Source organism: Chanodichthys erythropterus, chromosome 9 (assembly GCF_024489055.1).
Source record: "Chanodichthys erythropterus isolate Z2021 chromosome 9, ASM2448905v1, whole genome shotgun sequence".
Classification (NCBI taxonomy): Eukaryota; Metazoa; Chordata; class Actinopteri; order Cypriniformes; family Xenocyprididae; genus Chanodichthys; species Chanodichthys erythropterus.
Genome location: NC_090229.1, coordinates 32773554 through 32793368, shown reverse-complemented (window position 1 = coordinate 32793368; position 19815 = coordinate 32773554). Strand labels below are relative to the sequence as shown.

Below are 19815 nucleotides of genomic sequence, written 5' to 3'. Positions count from 1 at the left end.
TTTCAGAAGATGTCCATTTATTAACTTTTAATATTACTACCCTAGCATATGGTCGAGTATATTTTGTTGTAGCACTTTTCCTAACAATTTTAAACACAAAACACATTTTTGGTCGAAGAAGTTTGCTGTGAAATTTACAAGAAAGTTTAACATTCTTCTCTCACTAGAGAGCATAACTATACATTGATCTTTGCTAGAGAAAAACAATTGACAATCCCTTTGAAGTGATCCCTAAACGCTGTCCTTTACCACTCTTCCATATTGATTTTTCCGCAGGGAAAAAAGGAGAGCGAGTCAAGGCCAGTCATAAAGAGTGTCCAAGGATGTTCCCAACATCACGCAATACGCCTCAGACGTCTCATCTTTCAGCTAATCTTTGTGGTTAAAGTAAACAGCACGCTGTGAATCATGGGAATGCAATGTGCGGCGACAGACTAATCAATTTCATTAGCTGCATCAATCATCGGCGCTTGACGTTTATTGTGGTGGTGATGGGTTGATCTGGTGGACTCGGGGACAGGCGGCTACAGTGATAAATGTTGCTATCTCTAGAAAGAGAGAATAAATAGACTACAGTCTTTTGTGGGAAAGAAGAGTTGGCAAGCTAGGGAGATTTATACATTCATCCTTATTACTGTTGCATTTACATACAGTCAGCAATTCACTGGTGACCATTAGCTCATGCAGAATCAAGTGGACAAAAATGCAAAGGATACATTGTCTTTTACTTATTATGTTTACCTTGGAAGGCAATGTTACAACGATCTAAACAATACCCGTGGTATGTTGATCTACCAGTACGCTCAAATAAACTTGAGAATGAAGAGTGTAATATCTGCGCCACTAGTGTCACTAAATGGAATTGCAAAATATTTTACTGTTTTCAGACAGACTTCCTGAACATGCTATTTGTCTGTCATTGGATGCAAACAGATAGTCCCGCCCCAATCTCAAACCACTGGTTGAGACAGTGTTGTTACGTCAATAAGTTAAACACTGACTCCATTTTTAAATGAAGTTATTGATGTTTAAATCTACAAACATTCAGTTTTTTTTATTATTATTATTTCACTGTACGCCAGTTTTTGTTTGTATGTTTGTTTGTTTTTTTTTACATTAAGGCTTCCCATCACATTTAACAGTCTGAAATTACTCAAACGTTTCCCTCAACTGAGATCGCTGGCAGTGGATGAATAAACCTGGCTGCATGAACTTTGTCCCTCATCAACCACACTGGTAGAGGAAATATCTTGTTTGTGATCCCTCCCCTGTATCTCCAGACGGTATCTCTTGGCTGCAGCCTTAGATTTCACTCTTTGAATTTTTTAGTGGTCAATGCGACGACTAATCTGATTTGGACGCCTCTCAAGCCAGGAGGGTAAACGGTTCTCTAGCTACAGTTCATTTGACGCGCACAGCCGTGTTTTGTGTTGCCTGAGCGTGGAGAGCTAAAATGATACAAATTCTTATCCTGCAATTAAAACTATTAGAGTCGTGTTATTCTTGGTGAATTCACTCATTCAAGCATTGGTTCAATTATCGTCAGAGGTAATTGTTTTCCACTCAGCTCCAGCTGATGGGCAAAAGCAGTTCTTGATACCTGGTTTGATAGGGTTGATTATAGAGTTGAGGCTTGTTTTGTTCCTTGTGCTGTTTTTGTATGAACAATGAGTTTTTGAAAGTTTGACTCACAGCAGATACTTCAGATATTCCATGAGCTCAGTGGTTTAATAAATGGCCATTACAAGGTACTGAAAATGCAAATGGCTATTTGATGTGTCATATTTTAGTCAAGTTGTCCTCTAGTTAAAAAGAAATTAGACAGGTACTAATACATCTAACTGAATTTAGAAGTATCTATCTATAACATCATGCCACTTAAACAAAGTGGTACATTGACATTACCTTGGTTAATTCACTAACACCAAGAACGATAACTATAAAGATAACTATATTAGTGTCCACACCAGCAAAGGATATTGTTCTGTTTATTCTAAGCGTGCTGCAGTTTTGTCGTGTGCATTTTGTGCTCAAGCTCTTTAAAGCAGGATGGATTCTGATTGGTTTTGGTCAATGTTTTTGTTGTTCATCAGCTGACAAAAATCGTTCTGAAAGAGATTCCAAAGATATCGTTTCTCTGTACCATTATTATTACAGTTGCAGTGTGAACTCTTCTATTCTTTTATATTTAGAATGATTTTTGGTAACACTTTATTTTACAGTGCTGTAGTCACGTTACTATAATGTACTTACTCCAGTAATAACAGTAAATTATGCATAATTACAAGTAACTAACCCTAAACCTAACCCTAACCCTAACTGTAACTCTATAGTAAGTACTTGTAGTTAATTAATAATACTCAGTACTTATTTGAGTAATTACAATGTAATTACGGCACTGTAAAATAAAGTGTAACCCGATTTTTAGAACGATATCTTTATCGTTATCATTATAGTTATCATCATTGATGTGAACAGGCCTTAATTCTTCAGAATATTTTAATGTAACGAATGTAAAGTATTTGAGTAAGTGTAATTGGTTACTGTACTTATAGTATCTTTTTGGCTACTTCACACTTTGACTGAGTATCATAGATATTAGTAACTTTATTCTCTTCTTGATTAATGATTTTTTTCTTTTAAATATGTACTCTTTACTCCAATACATTTGTAATAAGTAGTGTAATTACTAATTTTGCATGGCATCCAACTCTTTCAGCAGCTGTTTATTTCATAAGAAAATATATCGCCATCTACAGAGCAATGAAGGTACTATATATTCTGTGCTTTGGTGAAACTTAACAACAAGGCTACTTTACGTGAATTTGAGTGCATTGACTGGTAGTTGCTGAAGAGCTTAACTGAGACTCTGACGTGTATTTGTAGACGTACAGCGTACAGCATTTTTAGTCATTTTCGCAGATTGGTGTGAACGGGGATCATTTTGACAACATTGTCGTCTGTACGTGAAAAACGCAAATGAAAAAAGTTTCAGTTTTTCCTACATCGTTGTCGTGTAAATGTACCCTAAGATTTTACTCAAGTGGTATTGGAAAAGATGATTTTTAACTTGTAATGAAGTCATTTTTGCTGTACGGTATGTCTACTTTTACTTCAGTATTCTTTACAACTCTGAATAGCACTATTGATTATTATTGAAATATGTATCTTTCAGAGAAATTCAGTTTGAGAGTTTAGTTTAAGCAGCCTACGAGATTTTTATGTCTTATTAGGCAGTAATGTTGTTGCCTACCTTTTGAAGCGTGTTTGTAATACCTTGAAATGTTGACTAAGTAGACAGCACAGTATAGGATTTGGAACAGACTGTAGGTCTGAAGAAGCTCTTCTTCATAAAGTTCTCGTTTGTCAGATGTAAATATGGTTGGGAAGTTTGGAACACCAGCCATAAAGTTAAGAACCTTAAATGTGTCTTAAGAATCTTAAGCATTAAATCTTCACAAAAGACTTCAGACTTCATGATGTGTTCCCTTTACCAACTGACTTTAATGTCAAGGAAAGGTCACATCACGCTATGCTACAGACATGCCCAACTCAACTTCATCACCCTAGTGCTTTTTCAGCACATCTTGGAGCTGGATTGTTTCCATCTAGAGAATGCAGCCAAAAATGATTGTGTTGTCATAATTCTATCACATGTCCATAAATACATGTTGCAAAGTCGTAAAAAGATTCACTGTCTCTTTGGAAAATGTTGGTTTCCATTTGCTGCACAGAATTTCATAGTATATGACCCACCAGTGGTAGCAATGAATTAGATTGTCCAAATATGTGGGATGTAATGGAGAGTCCATAGAGCGGAGTGGTTAGCATGTGTGTGTTTAGACACAAACGGCTGGCTCATAAAATTTGTGTTTTAATTGGCGGAATGATTATGATGAGACAGATTTAGTGATCCCCACACCCACGTTTCTCATTGAAACATAATTTTTCTTGTCCTTTGTCTTAATATATGCTATCTCTAAATAAAAACAGTATGCAAACAACACATTTAACTTCTGTAATGTGACATGTTTCCTAAAACAAAAAGCAATATTTATTTGGAAATAGTGTTGGGCAGGATTTGAATTTATGGGTGGGATTAGAACATGTTGTTATTGCTAACTAAAACTATTGAAAACATTGTCTGTAATTGAAATACAATTGAAATGCATGATTACATGAAAAACTAAAATGATAACTCAAAATATAAAAGTAAATTTATATACTATTTGTTATAAATGTATACTGAAATGAACACTATAATAGCAGATAAATAATACCCAAACAGCAATGATCAGGCTATGATATTAATGTTTTGTTTTGTTTTTTTGCCACCCACAAGGCCTTGATTACATCAGTACAAATTAAGTAATTTCAGAGGAAAAGAAAACACTTTTCTTTTATTAAAGAATAGCTTGTACAGAAAATGTGTTCATGCAATCGGGGTCATGTATTACTAAACTAAATCTTTTATATAGACTTTAACAAAGTTTGCTTCCCTCAGGTGTGCTCACCTCCTATTCTCCGCTCTGACATCAGCTAGCGTGAGCAGGCAGGAAACACACATCAGCCATTTATTTATCTAGGAAAAAAAATCCCATCAGTGACTTATTTTGCATTTCTCTGGGCTGGAGGGTGTCAGATGGGGCTGACCCCAGCATCAACCCCAAACCGAAGAAAGCCGGCGTTTGTGCCCCTCGACCCACATATATATGCACTTATGCAACTCACAAGAGACTTTTCACTTTAACGTTTGGCAGGGCTCAGTCTGCTTTCCGCATTCATATTTGGAGAGCCGCAGTCCGGATGTTAGAGTGACTTCTTCTAACCTCTCTCCTTTTTCTCCTTCCATATGTCAAACTCTCGAAGAGTGAAACTTAAATAGAAGACTGGAAAACTTGTTCTCCTGAGCTCTGAGCTAATGCAACCACACCGCGGTTCTTCAGATGTCTCCGATGAACCTTTTTTTTTTTTTTTTTTTCATCGATGCTCCAACATGAATATGCAGCAAATATTTAGAGAGCATTTATTTTAGAGGGATAAACGGAATGATATTTTTATTTTTTATTTTTTTTCTTCTTCATTGTGTCTGTCGTCATGTGACAATTTCCCTCGGGCTTGCCTTCAGACTGCACATGATGAATAATCTCATCTTGCAAGTATGTTTCTATATGCATTTTTATACTCGAGAAGTCCTGCTTTGAATTAAGAGCTCATATTGATCTTTCACAGACACTACAGAAGCACTTTCATCCAAAAGCATATTGCTCAGTCTGACTCGGCATAATATTGATAGATTGTCAATATTTTACATTCTGCACTTATTGATGAAGCAGTATCGCTTCTCAAACAGTCAATCATAATGCTGGCAACAACATAAATAAAAGCATTTATAAAATTAGATATTTTCTAGCTGCATATTTATGCCAAAAAATGCCTGTGCTTTTGAGATGTTTTTCTTTTCAAATACACAGTGATATATCACTTTTGAAGCAACAACAATAATAATAAAAAAATTGCTTTTATTCATACATATTATTAAAACTACAGAATTTATTGTAATTGTATTGCTCTCATATAATTATGCCACAATTATATTGTATTGTAGTTTTGTTCCTCCCTGTGTTTTGATATGGTTTCTGTCATTGCTGTTATTTGATAGTGTGTTGAAAGGAAGGCAGTTGAGGAATCAGCAGTCAGTGGTTGGATATTTCCTTTATTCCTCCTTGATTATTACTGATCATCTTCACAAATGACTTGTCAATAAATGCTTTCTACACCATTATTTATCTGTATCACTCTGTCAATATGAGCTGCACTGAAGGAACGAATGAACGATGCCATCATAAATTAGAATATTGCCCTTTTAATATATTTCAGACATATTGTTATACAGAAATGTCAATTTCTTCTGGTTATAGCTTTGTACAAGAGTGCTGGCTGAGCATACATCAGATTTTGGATCGAGGAATACTATAAGCAGTAACTGTCATTCATTTTGGTATTGAGTTCTCATTTGCTGTGCGTGTTAAAAAATTGTTCTGTGGCATGGTAATCAGTTGTAGTTGAAAAATGATATAGTGTGTATATATATATATATATATATATATATATATATATATATATATATATATATATATATATATATATATATTGTAAAGCTGCTTTGAAACGATATGTATCATAAAAAGCGCTATACAAATAAATGTGAATTGAATATATATATATATATATATATATATATATATATATATATATATATATATATATATATATATATATATATATATATATTATATGTATGTTTATCATTTTTATAATAACTTTATTTACCTTATATGAAATCAACTCAAGCTTCAGCTGAATTATGATGGTCCTTACTAATATATTTATTAACTAATATAATATCACTAATGTAATAATATATTTATTAAATTAATAATAACTAATTAATACTAGTATTGGAAATTACAGAATTGAAAAATAACTAAATATAACAGTTCAATCCAAATGAGGTATTATAACTTCAATACAAAATATAGTTAGAATACAAAAATATAGTGTGAATTCTCTGTCACATGACCCACAGCACTTACTTTTTTCTATTACTTTTTCTTAGTATTCCTATTTCTATTGAAGAGAGACAATCAATCTGAAGGTTTCACATTGGGTAAATAATCCAAAAGCTTCTCTCTCACTGGTTGTTTTGTGTTCTTCAGTTATTTCTTTAACTTCTTCAAAGTTAACTGAAACACACATCTCATATGATATCATCCTGGACAAACAGCAGTCACAAAGTGCGAAAAACATATATATCTTTCATGAAAGGTTACCATGACCTTCCACACAAAAGTCTTGAGTGTTTGTCTATTAAATCTGTCATTGTGTTTTGCCCTCTATCTTTCTCCGCACCCATCTCATCCCGACCCAAGCGCCAGGGCTTCTGTTAGCTCTAGCCATGTGATAAGTGTTAAACAAACTCACTTTCTGTGGCTCTCTCCCTTCTCACCTTTGTGCTCGCACAATGGGAATTTGACATTCCTTTAGTCATCCGTTTCACTGCCCGCTGTGTCTTTCTCACATGCACTGACAGGACAGGAGATGTTGATAAGAGTATAATAGAGAATCAAACAATGCTAAGCTGGGAGCGATTATTTTTAATTACCCACGGTGGAGCGTTCGCTATCAGTGCACTCTTAATGTTTGCCTTGGCCAACAAAAAAAGCGGCAAGCCACGAGCTTATTAAACTTATGATATATGGTTTATCAGATTGTTGCTGGCTTCCTGGTATTTACAGCAGAACTGTTTTTATTTTGTTGAAGTTTTTCCATGACAACTCCTTGATGGAAAAAAAAAAGGTTTGTACAGTAAAAGCATAGGTCCATGTAGACAGCTTTGATTCACATGCAACTGATGGAGTCATTACATCGACTCATGATGCTGGATCTTTGTGTTTGTGGGACAAACACATTGGAAAACTTTCCCTTTACCTACATGTTTTAGAAGAATATTCCATCCATCCATCCATCCATCCATCCATCCATCCATCCATCCATCCATCCATCCACTTGCCCTCATTTTCACACATGAATTGGCACCTCTGAGTCCAGACCTTAACCTCAGTGTAAGTCTTTGGGATGTGCTGGAGTAGACTTTACAGAGTGTTCACCTCTTGCATTGTCAATACAAGATCTTGACAAAAAATTGCTAACCTCTTGATGGAAATAAATGTTGTGATGTTATTACCATCAGGTGCATACATTTTTGGTCAAGATCTTGTATTGACAATGCAAGAGGTGAACACTCTGTAAAGTCTACTCCAGCACATCCCAAAGAATTACACTGAGGTTAAGGTCTGGAATCAGAGGTGCCAATTCATGTGTGAAAACGTCTCGGTTACGTATGTAACCCTCGTTCCCTGAAGGAGGGAACGGAGACGTACGTCAGTAGTGACCGACGATTCGGGATATCGCTTAGAGAGCCCTATCATCTTCGTGTAAACTAAAACAAGCCAATGGAATTGGCGTGCTATATTTGCATAATGCGCACCGCCCCCGACAGGTGTATATAAATAGGAAGCAGATGCAATCGCACTCTGTTTTTCGCTGAGGAGACAACTGGTGTCCGCACTGCAGCGAGGGTACAGAAACTGTGGCGACGGGACGTACGTCTCCGTTCCCTCCTTCAGGGAACGAGGGTTACATACGTAACCGAGACGTTCCCTTTCAGTCGGTCACGTTCGACGTACGTCAGTAGTGACCGACGAATTGGGATCCCAACTAAAGCGCCACAGTTACGAAACCCCTTCCAGTGCCCAGCGCAAGCTCAGCCGCCCATAGCACCGGCTGGCGGTGAAGGGGGCGAGCTCACACCGAGAGAGTCTACTGCTGTCTAACCACTACCCACTAAGTAAACTAGACACACTGGGGAAGCGAACCCGTAAGGGACGCTGCGGAGACCACTACCTACCCAATGGGGGAGGAGTTTACGTGGGAATACACACATGGACTGGCCCGGGGGGCAGTACACATATGGAGTCCCTGGGATGGCTCCACCTGGTAGGGGGAGACTCATCTGACAGGTGACAGCAGAGCTGGCTCTGCTAAGGGAAAGACACAGACTCGGCCCGTAGGGAGTTTTAAACCGTGGAAGATACACATATGGGACCGCTCACGTAGAGGGGTCACGACATATGGGCCCCAGCCAACAGACAGCGTCAGCAACGGATGTAGGCCTGGCATCAGACACTCCGCAATGTCCGAGCCGAAGGGGGAGGCGGAGGAACTCGACAGGGTTCGCCAAGCGGGGAACACGACTGGAGTGAAAGTATGCACGTATCCGGCCAGTGGCGGGAATGGCATTGCAAGCCGACACTTAGAGTGGGTACAACACGTCTACCGACTAGTGGATGCGAGTACACGTGAGGATACCGGCTCTACACGTAGGCTATAAAACCCTCTTGGGTCAAATCCCAAGAGGGTACGGAGGAAGGGCGAGGAGGATTCAGTCTCCTGGCCCCCCTCAGGAATCTGACGATCAGATCGTGTTTCCCCAGGGACTTACCCTCAACTGCATGGTGATGTGCGGCAATAGCGGCAACATACACCTTGAGGGTGGAGGGAGACAGCCTTCGCTCCAACCCATCTTGCAGAAAGGAAAGCACGGATCCGACCGAACATGATCAGGGGTCCTCTCGGCGAGAGGTGCACCATTCGACGAACAGGTTCCACTTCAACGCATAGAGATTCCTAGTGGAAGGAGCTCTAGCGGAAGTGATGGTGTCTACGACCGCTTGCGGGAGATCACTCAGAACCTCCGCATCCCGTCCATGGACCACACGTGGAGGTTCCAAAGATCGGGACGCGGGTGCCACAGGGTGCCCTGTCTCTGAGTCAGGGGGTCCCTCCTCAGAGGAATCGGCCAGGGAGGTGCTGTCGCGAGGAGAATGAGGTCTGAGAACCAGGTCCGAGTGGGCCAGTACGGAGCCACTAACAGAACCTGCTCCCCGTCCTCCCTGACCTTGCACATGGGTTGTGCGAGAAGGCTCACTGGGGAAAACGCATGTTTGCGTAGACCCGGGGGCCAGCTGTGTGCCAGGGCATCCGTGCCGAGCGTGCCGCCGGTCAGAGAACAAAACCACTGGCAGAGGGCAGTTTCCTGGGAGGCAAACAGGACTACCTGGGCCTCGCCGAAACGCTGCCAAATCAGCTGGACCGCCTGGGGGTGGAGCCGCCACTCGCCCGCAAGTAGATGCTGCCGTGACAGCTCGTCGGCTGCACGGTTGAGCACACCTGAGACACGAGTGGCCCGAAGGGACCTCAGATCCTTCTGACTCCACAACAAGAGATGGCGGGCGAGTTGCGACATGCGACGGAAGCGTAGACCACCTTGACGGTTGGTGTACGCAACGGCCGCAGTGCTGTGTGAACGGACTAGAACGTGCTTGCCTGACAACAGCTTCTTGAAGCGGGCCAGCGCAAGACGAACCGCTAGCAACTTGAGGCAATTGGTATGCCAATGCAGCTGAGGCCCCGTCCAAAGACCTGTCACTGCATGCCCGTTGAACTTGGCCCCCCATCCCGTGGTAGAGACATCTGTGGAGACCACAGCGTGCCTGGACACTCGTTCGAGGGGTACTCCGGCCCACAGGAACGAAGGGTCCAACCACCGGACAAGGGTGCGACGGCAGCTCGGTGTCACGGGGACACGGAGCGTGCCGCACTGCCACGCCCATCTCGGGACCCGGCCGCGGAGCCAGTGTTGAAGCGGTCTCATATGAAGCAATCCGAGCGGCGTTACCGCGGCTGCAGATGCCATATGCCCCAGGAGCCTCTGAAAATCTTTCAGTGGAGCCGCTGTCCTGCACTTGAGCGAGCTCAGGCAGTTCAACACCGACTGGACGCGCACCTCGGTGAGACGCGCAGTCCGTGCGACCGAGTCTAGCTCGAGACCGAGACAAGAGATCCTCTACCCTCTTGTCCCAGTTGACCTGAAGACCCAACCGGCTGGGAGCTACAACCATGTCTGGTAGGACTTTGTACTGACATGCCCGACCCTCGAACGCAGACCGACCTAGGAAGGGTCTGTATCGAGGCAGAATCGAGACATGAAAGTACGCGTCCTTCAGGTCTATTGCTGCAAACCAATCCTGGGGACCTGTCGGGGGCGGTGCGCATTATGCAAATATCGCACGCCAATTCCATTGGCTTGTTTTAGTTTACACGAAGATGATAGGGCTCTCTAAGCGATATCCCAATTCGTCGGTCACTACTGACGTACGTCGAACGTGACCGACTGAAAGGGAATGATTCTTTGTGCTCTCTGAAACATTTTTTTTTTTTTTTTTTTTTACAGTTTTAACCCTGATGAATATTGGCATTGTCATCCTGGAATATGGCCATGATGTATTCCGACATGGTTGTTTAAGAAATGAAAAGCTACACACTCCATCTGTTAGGGTTAAAAGAACCGTTGCCAAACATTTTTATGTATGCATCACATAACCAGCTCCATATGTATGACTTTTCTGATGTAGTAAACTTGCTTGGCAGTTCACCTGACACAGTGCTCTGGTACGAGTCACACCACTTGATAAAATAGCTCAAAAACTCATAGAAGCAAGTAAAAATGGCATGGCAAATGCATATTATATTATATATAGTATATAATTATATAGCATATATAGTATATTATTATATATATAAATTACAATTTTACATATCTTTTTTATTTAACATGAAATAACTCAGGAAGTTATTGCTGTAACTTTTGTTGAAGTTCCCCTATATGTGAGCTGCATCTGGAAAAAATTTTGCAGTGATAGCATAAAGTAATCAAAAGTTACATCATTTGGAACTAAGGTAGTCTTTTTGTTTAGCCCTTGACGCTCCCTAATGGACTTTTTTTTCATGTGAATCTGCTGTAAATAACGATGTGTCATTTTCCATGATTGGAGCATGTTTAATGAAGTTATGAGCGAAAATGTGACATAAATGCAGTATCCGTATATTATTTACGTGTGTGTTTTGCCGGGCTTCACGTACAAAAACTCGCTCAAGATTATTCAAAGCCCAAAACAATTATGCTTGTTGTATTCTACTCCATGAGACCTAACAAATGACATATGACACGTGACTATATAAGCTGTATGATGTTTTTGACACATTGCCGTACATAGTACAAAAGTATTTCATAAATTATTTTTATCAGCAAATAACTCAGCACTGCTTATGAGTTCATCAAAACACTATTAACTACATTCATTGTAAAGTTCAGACTCTAAGCTTTCAAATGACTCCTATTTTGTGTTGATCAAGGCAGTACTTTTGAAAAATATGATTATTCATTTTTTTGTAGCTAGGTGGCGCTGTGGACAGTACAAATAGTTGATCTAAATTGTTGGATGCATTAAAAAGCTTCTAAGCTTTAAAATGATACTATTTTGTACTATTTTGTGTTATTCTTGTCAGTGGTTACTTAGTAATTTGATTATGAATTTTTTCGCGGGGGTACACTCCAGTCTTAAAGGGTTAATGTGTACAAAATTTTTAAATGCGATATAGCATTAACCTTTTAGTGCCTCTCACCAGATATTTCATCACCGGATTTCTGCAATACGTATAACAAACAACGTCATAAAACTTTGCCAGATTCACGTTCATCTGTTTCAGGAAAATTTAACATCTTTTAGCACTACTATACATTTCACTTTGAAAAATTCATGATGCATGCAAGAAACAACATAAAATCATTTTGCAAAAATGTCGTCGCAGGCACATTTTTCCAGTCAGCCTGGGTTGCATGCAAATAGCAAAATGGTTTAGATGTGTGTGTGTGTGATCACAGTAATTAATCCACTTTATTATGATTTACATCATGGTTTTGTTCTGTTTCAGACTGGAACAATGATGTCCAGAATGAGCAAACCCCAGTTTCTAAAACCTCTCTCTCGTTCTGCAGTCATATCGTGGGCTCAGGTTTGCATATGCCAAAAACTGAGCGACCGCTTCCGCATTAATTGACAAGATCAATAACAATCACACATTTACATATCTAAACTCTCCACGCTCACCAAAACGAGAGCACATTCTTAATAACTGCAAAGCAAAACTTTCACTTTGTGGCTTTCTTGGTGTGGTCGTCCGAGCCAACAGGATGTCACTCACTCGGTTCAAAAGGCCTTGAGGTTGGTCTCTACTGGTTCTTTTTGGAAACTTGCGGCTTTTGACATCCATAACCATCTATTGGCCGCGCTGCTGTATTGCCTCACATTATCCAGACTTGAGGGGAATTGTTTTTGGCAACGTTCTCTGAAATTTTCCCACTGCAAAGCCCTTAAAATGTGCTTGTTTTACTCCATACCCCCAACGTCAAGCTGGGAGACAAACTGCCTCGTTGGCTCACCAAGGTTTACTGAGCTTCTCTAATTGCAATTAGAGCAAAGTCCAATTAGCCGTCGACAAGGACTCTTTGTTATAGGCGTGATCGTCTCTTCAAACTGGCACGTTGAGTGTCGCGCAGAGCACAGGAAAATCCAGCCTGTGAGGTGAAGCACTGTTTTCTTTGTCCGTCGTGTGTCTATTAGGGCAGCTGTGCTGGAAAATGTTGCTAGAATGTGTGCGGTGAGCTTGTTTTCTTTTGTTCAGTCTGTGTGTCAATATAAATAGGGCTGAGCTTGAGAAGAAGAAGTCCTGATGGTGCCTGCTAACAAAGGTGGGCTTATAACAGTAATAACAGCACACACTTACTCCCTGGTGCTAATTTGCTTCAGACACTTGCGCTGAATCACTGCACAGGTGGCTACGCTTTCATCAAGCACAGCCTGCTCGTATTTATTTTTACAGTTCTACACCATAGTGCCTCTGTTTTCGGACACTTTCGAGCACTGTCAGCATGACACGCTAATCACTAGAGCTTCACAGCGTTTTTCATTTACATAAGAAACCCTGACAAACTTGTGTAAGCAAACGTTTCGAGAAGCTTGTGAGAGGTTCAATTGTGCGTTTTACGTCTGTTTGGGAAAAGCGTTCTCACTCTCTTGCCTCTCTATCTTTGGCACAGATTGTCCTGTCGCCAAAGAAAAAAAAAATAGGGAGGAAAGTTAAAATGATTCTGACGTGTCATAAATCACACCAGCACTTGTGGCAAATCATTTTTTCCAACCGTCTAATTAATACATTATTTATTTGCTTGACACACACACACACACACATACACGTGAGGGTAAGTCATTTGTATGGCCGAGAGCCGAAGCACATGTAGATAATCACACACACACACACATACTACAGAATTCTATGAAAAACTAAAAAAATGACTTTGGATAAACAATCCTTACATTAGTATAGAAACTTTTTTTTTTTTTTTCATTGGATTAAATTACATTCATTGATTGATTGCGGATAAGGAAGTCTGATGTTTTACCAGATTTAGCTCAGGAAGCATGGGAAGGCCATGTTTTCCTGACTTTACCATTCAATTGATCATACTGAGAAAATTGCATTCATCTGTTTAAATACTTTACACAAAATTTCAGCAATTCTGAAGTTGATAAAAAAAAAAAAATGGAATGAGCTGGAAGAGCACAAGACCAAAAAAAAAAAAAATATATATATATATATATATATATATATATATATACACATACAGTATATATACAGTATATGCAATAAGCATTAGTGTGTTTGGAGCGCGTTTTACAGTTTTGGGTCGGTTTTGCACAATTTGATATGCGTATTTACATCTGGCATGAAACTATTCACTTACCTGAGAGCACCTGGTAGTGTTTTACAATCTAAACAGAGCTGTTGTGCTGTAAACTCTGTTTATGAATTCCGTTTCACAGTGTTTTACACATTCTCATCACCCCAACAGCAATTGACAACTCTCAGCACTATTTTTTTAGTCACATTTATTACTTTCCTTGACATTCAACAAATTTTAACACCTTTAAACTCACCTTCTTCCCAGAGCAAATGTAGAGCATTGGTCTGGCAGCAAACTGCAGAGTAATTACACTACACACACTTATACGTCTGTAAGTATGTGTGTGTCCGTGTGCGTGTGTTTAGCGTGGGCTGATGTATGCATGTGATTGCACACACTGTATGTGCTTGTGCATATGTGTAAGCTTATTGCTTTCACATGCTGCGGTGCAAAAAACGAAAGACATGAATGATAAAAAAAAAAGCAAATAAATGAATGAAGAATATGTAGATATTGGGTTAAGGTTCTTGTTTAAAATGTGTCATGTGAACATGGCAGAAGCGTAAGGTTGTTTTGGATACGTGCTGCTCTGACATAGCTGCAGGATTGAATTATGGATGTAAGTAGTTTAAGTAGACTTGTTTGAGTATTTGTGATGTAATTGCTTCCACTCGGGCGGCTTGGATACATTGACAGCCTAATTTAGAGAACCACAGTTTTTGGGCAGTCTGCAGAGCTGTCAATCAAACCCTGATAAAGGCGGTACAGACTGTAGAGAGTATTCTGTAAAAGAGTCACTTATTCTGTTTACTTTTCCCCCTCAGTGACTCACCTTTGCAATCACATTCACCTCATTCACTTGGTTACTTACAGATGGAATGTGCAAAACCAAGATGTATGCTATATTATAGGGTCTTTCTGTGTTTATTTGGCCATTGCTACACTGTAAAAAAGAATTGTTGGTTTAACTCAAAGTAAGTTACCTGGTTGCCTTAAAATTAAGTTCATTGAAATTAAAAATTTGAGTTAATACAATAAAGGTGATTGATTTATTAAACTCAAAATATTATGTTATCTGAACTACTTTAATTATCTAAGTTGATTTGACAAAAGAAAAAATGTAATGATAAATCATGAAAATAATTTTTTACAGTGTAGAATTGTGTTTAAAGGGTTAGTTCACCCAAAAATAAGACCTTCATTCATCTTCAGAACACAAATTGAGATATTTTACTTGAAATCCGATGGCTCCGTGCACTGTAAACCCGGATAAGTAGAATCTACTTAAAAAAACCGAGGTAACTCGTTGCCTTAAAATTTTTAAGTAATGAAGCATTAGTTGAATAAGTGAAGTGGACTACGTTCAATGTACTTAAGCCCATAATGGAATGGAATAGAACATTTAAGTTGAATTTACTTAAAAAAATTGAGGAAACTGGTTGCCCTAAAAAATTAAGTAATGTGAACTTAATAATTCGAGTTCATTTAACTTAAAATGTTTTGTAGTATTAATTACTTTGTAGTTATTACACCTAGTATATTTAAGTTCAATGTACTGTACTAAGCAAGTTAACTTGCCACCAATCAAAATTCATCCATGGCTCCCATCATGCATTGCTGCATGAATAAATTATCAGCTGAATTGTCTCAGTAATTTTCTTTATTGTAACTATTTAAATTTAGCTGTTTTTCTGACTTTTTAGTAGCTTGTTTTCTAATGTTCAGAGTTGATCTGTTTGTCAGAATATGTTGCTTGTCACCATTGTTGAGATTCATATGCTGATTCTTGATATCTGTGTGTGCCTAAAATATATATATATATTTTTTGTGATAAGGACAACTTTAAAAAAAAAAACAAAAAAAAAACAATTGTATTGTAAAAGTTGATCTTCCGCTGTAGTATCACAGTGCTGCTCTAATCAATGTAAATCTAACTCAGAGATTGGACTCTAGATGAGTTCAGTGATTCAGATCAAATAATGATTATGTGAAAACATAACCAACACCACCTGATCATTTTTTGACTTTGTTTGTCTGGTTGGTTTTATTGCAGTGATTTTCTCCTTTGGTGAAAAATTATAAAAAAAAGGTAAATGTTTGGAAAAAATGTCTGTTGAACAGCCAAAACAAATGTTCCAACTGCTCATCAACAGCTCCTTGAATTCACACACACCACAAGAAAATGGTATCATTACCTGCCGCAAACCAGTGTGTAGGAGGCGTGGTCAGGAGAAACTTAATAATTTAAGGGCATTTAACTTACATTTATTAACACATTCAAATACACCCACAAATTAGTAGAATATATTTATATTTTATAAGTAATGCAACCAAACTTAAATATTTTAAGTATATTGTAATTATATTTTTAAGTAAATATAAAATCCGGGCTAAGAGTAATCACGAACTTACCAGTGACTCCATCTGGAAAAAAATTTGTGATTTCGTATTTTGTTTTTGACCCTCTAAACTTACCGTTGGACAGCCAAAACTTGATTATATTAAGTTGTTTTAGCTCAAACACATAATTACAATAAGATAGGACATTAAAAAGTACAGTTTACTCAGAATTCATAATTAATGTAAAGAAATGACACATGTTTAAGTAATACAAACTCAATTTGTTTGAGTAGACACTACTGATTGGACTTAAAAACTCAATTACAATAAGAAAAAACAAGAAAAAGTTCAGCTTAATCATAATTAACAAGTAATGTCAATAAATTAGACACATTTAAGTAAGATGTACTCAATCTCTTTGAGTTGAATCAAAATCTGGGTTTACAGTGTGAGGACTCCATAGGAAGCAATGCCACTTCCTCTCTCAAGATCCATAATGGTACTAAAAACATATTTAAATCAGTTCATGTGAGTACAGTGGCTCAATATTAATATTATAAAGCGACGAGAATATTTTGGAGCGCCAAAAATAACAAAATAACGACTTATTTAGTGATGGCCGATTTCAAAACACTGCTTCAGGAAGCTTTGGAGCATAATGAATCAGTGTGTCGAATCTGCTGTTCGGAGCGCCAAAGTCACGTGATTTCAGCCGTTGGCAGTTTGAAACGCGATCCGAATCATGATTCGACACAAAGTCGTTATTTTGTTATTTTTGGCGCTCCAAAAATATTCTCGTCGCTTTATAATATTAATATTGAACCACTGTACTCACATGAACTGATTTAAATATGTTTTTAGTACCTTTATGGATCTTGAGAGAGGAAATGTCATTGCTGGCTATGCAGGCCTCACTGAGCCATCGGATTTTAACTAAATATTTTAATTTGTGTTCTGAAGATTAACGAAGGTTTTACGGGTGTGGAACGGCATGAGTGTGAGTAATAAATGACAGAATTTACATTTTTGGGCGAACTAACCCTTTAAGGTCATCACTTAGGTCACAATTGATGAAAAAATAATTACTGTACATAATCATGGTAATAGGGTTGACAATTTAAGGCTATTCCCTAAAACAAAAAATAAGAAAAAAAAAGAAAGATATAAAAAAGATAAGCATGATGGTACGTTTATTGACATTTACTTGCAGAGTTCACTTTTTAAAAAAAATAAGATGACATTTTATTTCTTTATTAAGATAAAATACATGTATTATTTATTTATGCAATGGTAACAGGGTTGACGTATTTATTTTTAATTAGGTGTTATGTCAGCTAAAATCTAAAAATATATATTGATAGAATAAAGACAGAATGCTAACTTTTATATTTGCATTTTTATTTTAAATTTAAATATGCATTTGGAAATATAAGACGAGTTTGGACTACAAAAAAGTAATCTTCATTAAGAAAAAGGCATTATTATTATTATTATTTTTTAATATATTTATAATTTATAAGGAATTATTAAATTTATAAAATTCAGTTTATTGAACCAAAAATGGCAGACTTCTAACATTTGTCAGCTCCTGTCAAAAATATTTGACTCACCTCACTCCGATTCAGTATGTATGTGATTGTGTGTGTGGTTATGCCCATCTGAAATCTTCAGCTGTCTGATTCAATCCAGTGGCGTTTCCACAGAACAGTACGGTTTGGTTCGGTTCAGTTCAGTACAGTACAGTACAGTATGATTCGGGATGGTAAACCCTGATCCGGCTTGCGTTTCCTCCGCCAACAGTACCCTTACTTGATAGGCATGGTGTATGCTGGAAAGTAGCGATCGGCGTCATTCTCGCGTGAAGAAGAAAGTGACAGTAAACAACAATGGAGGACATACATCAGCTTTGTTTGAGCAAAGGCTAAAGGCTGCAAGGAAAAACAGCCGAAAAATACACATTGTGTTGCAACGGTATTGTGTTGTATTTCCCTTGTAGCATGCGCAAGTGACGAATCTCTGTCAACCAATCAACGTTCTGCAGTAAGTGTAGCTCCACCCTTTTGGTACCAGTACTTTTGGTACTATTGTGGTAGGTTCCCCGATGGAAGGGTCACAAAAATGTGGTACGTACGGTTCAGAATTAGGGTACCATTCACAACTTCTGACAATGGAAATGGCAAAAATTACCTACCATACTGAGCCGTACTGCTCGTTGGAAACGAGCCACAAGTATCCAGCAGAAACACGCTCACACACCCTTCATTCAGAGGATGAGACAGGAAACGGGTGGGCTGTGGGCACTGCAGATTACTTTAAAACCTGCATACGGCCCAATAATCCCAGAGCACAGCCTCTTCCTGTTCTCCTCTGAATGAAGGCCACTGAGATACATATGAGGTCCCATTATCTCCAAACCTGGAACAAGCTCGCTTCTCATATGAGCAGGAGCCCTTAAAGACACTGGGTGCATTCTCAAAAACCCACTCTGTATAAATATTCCTGAAGGCCTCTAATTCCACATCTCCTCCAACTGTCTAGGTTAAAACTTTACAGCATTCATTTCCTCACACTCGGGATAGTTTAACCTGCGCTGCTGTAGTGGCAGCCCAGCGGGGGGTGCAGATTCAAACGACAGATTCATCACTCAGTAGCCATTTAATGTTCACTTCTCGACACGTTTCAAAGCCCACATCTAATCTTAGCTAGTCAGTTTTTACAATATTCGGATTCATACTGAAATAAAGAGCATTTGTGGTATACTAACAATTAACATTGAAAAAACACAAGTGCCTCCATCTACAAAAGTAGTATCACATCAACAGGATCATATGGACACTTTTACAGGTCAAACATTAATTTTACTGGCAAACCAAAGTATCATTTCTGTTTTTAAACATTCTGAAACAATTGCACAGTGTAAAACGAGAATATTTGAAGTCATACTGTACATTAGTCTTTTGAATATTCAATGAAGTGCTGATTTCAGGTCATAAAAATGACATGATGTTGTATATGTCAGGAGTAATTAGTAATCATTAACTAATGTTTAGTAGCTAATCATTAACTGTTTATCTTTTGTTTTCACAGCAAATGCTGAATGATCATGAAACGTCGTCTCAAGACAGCTGTATTAAAAAGGTAGGATTTATTTCATGCCAGTCCATCCCTCTTTACAGATCTAAAAGATATGCTGATCTCACCACACACAAATATGAACAACACAAAAGCAAAATGAGAAACAGCAATATGCTTCTTATAGGGGTTTTTAT

The 19815-nt window shown here is 38.5% G+C and overlaps 1 protein-coding gene across 11 annotated transcripts in view; it reads left to right on the top strand.

Moving 5' to 3' along the window:
- Window positions 1-19815, top strand: part of prdm16 (PR domain containing 16) — a 282629-nt gene that overhangs the window by 122289 nt on the left and 140525 nt on the right. For all 11 annotated transcript variants that reach the window (XM_067395356.1, XM_067395365.1, XM_067395361.1 and 8 more), the window contains one exon: window positions 19634-19684. In XM_067395356.1, coding sequence (XP_067251457.1) covers window positions 19634-19684 — 51 coding nt within the window. The remainder of the gene's footprint in view (window positions 1-19633; window positions 19685-19815) is intronic.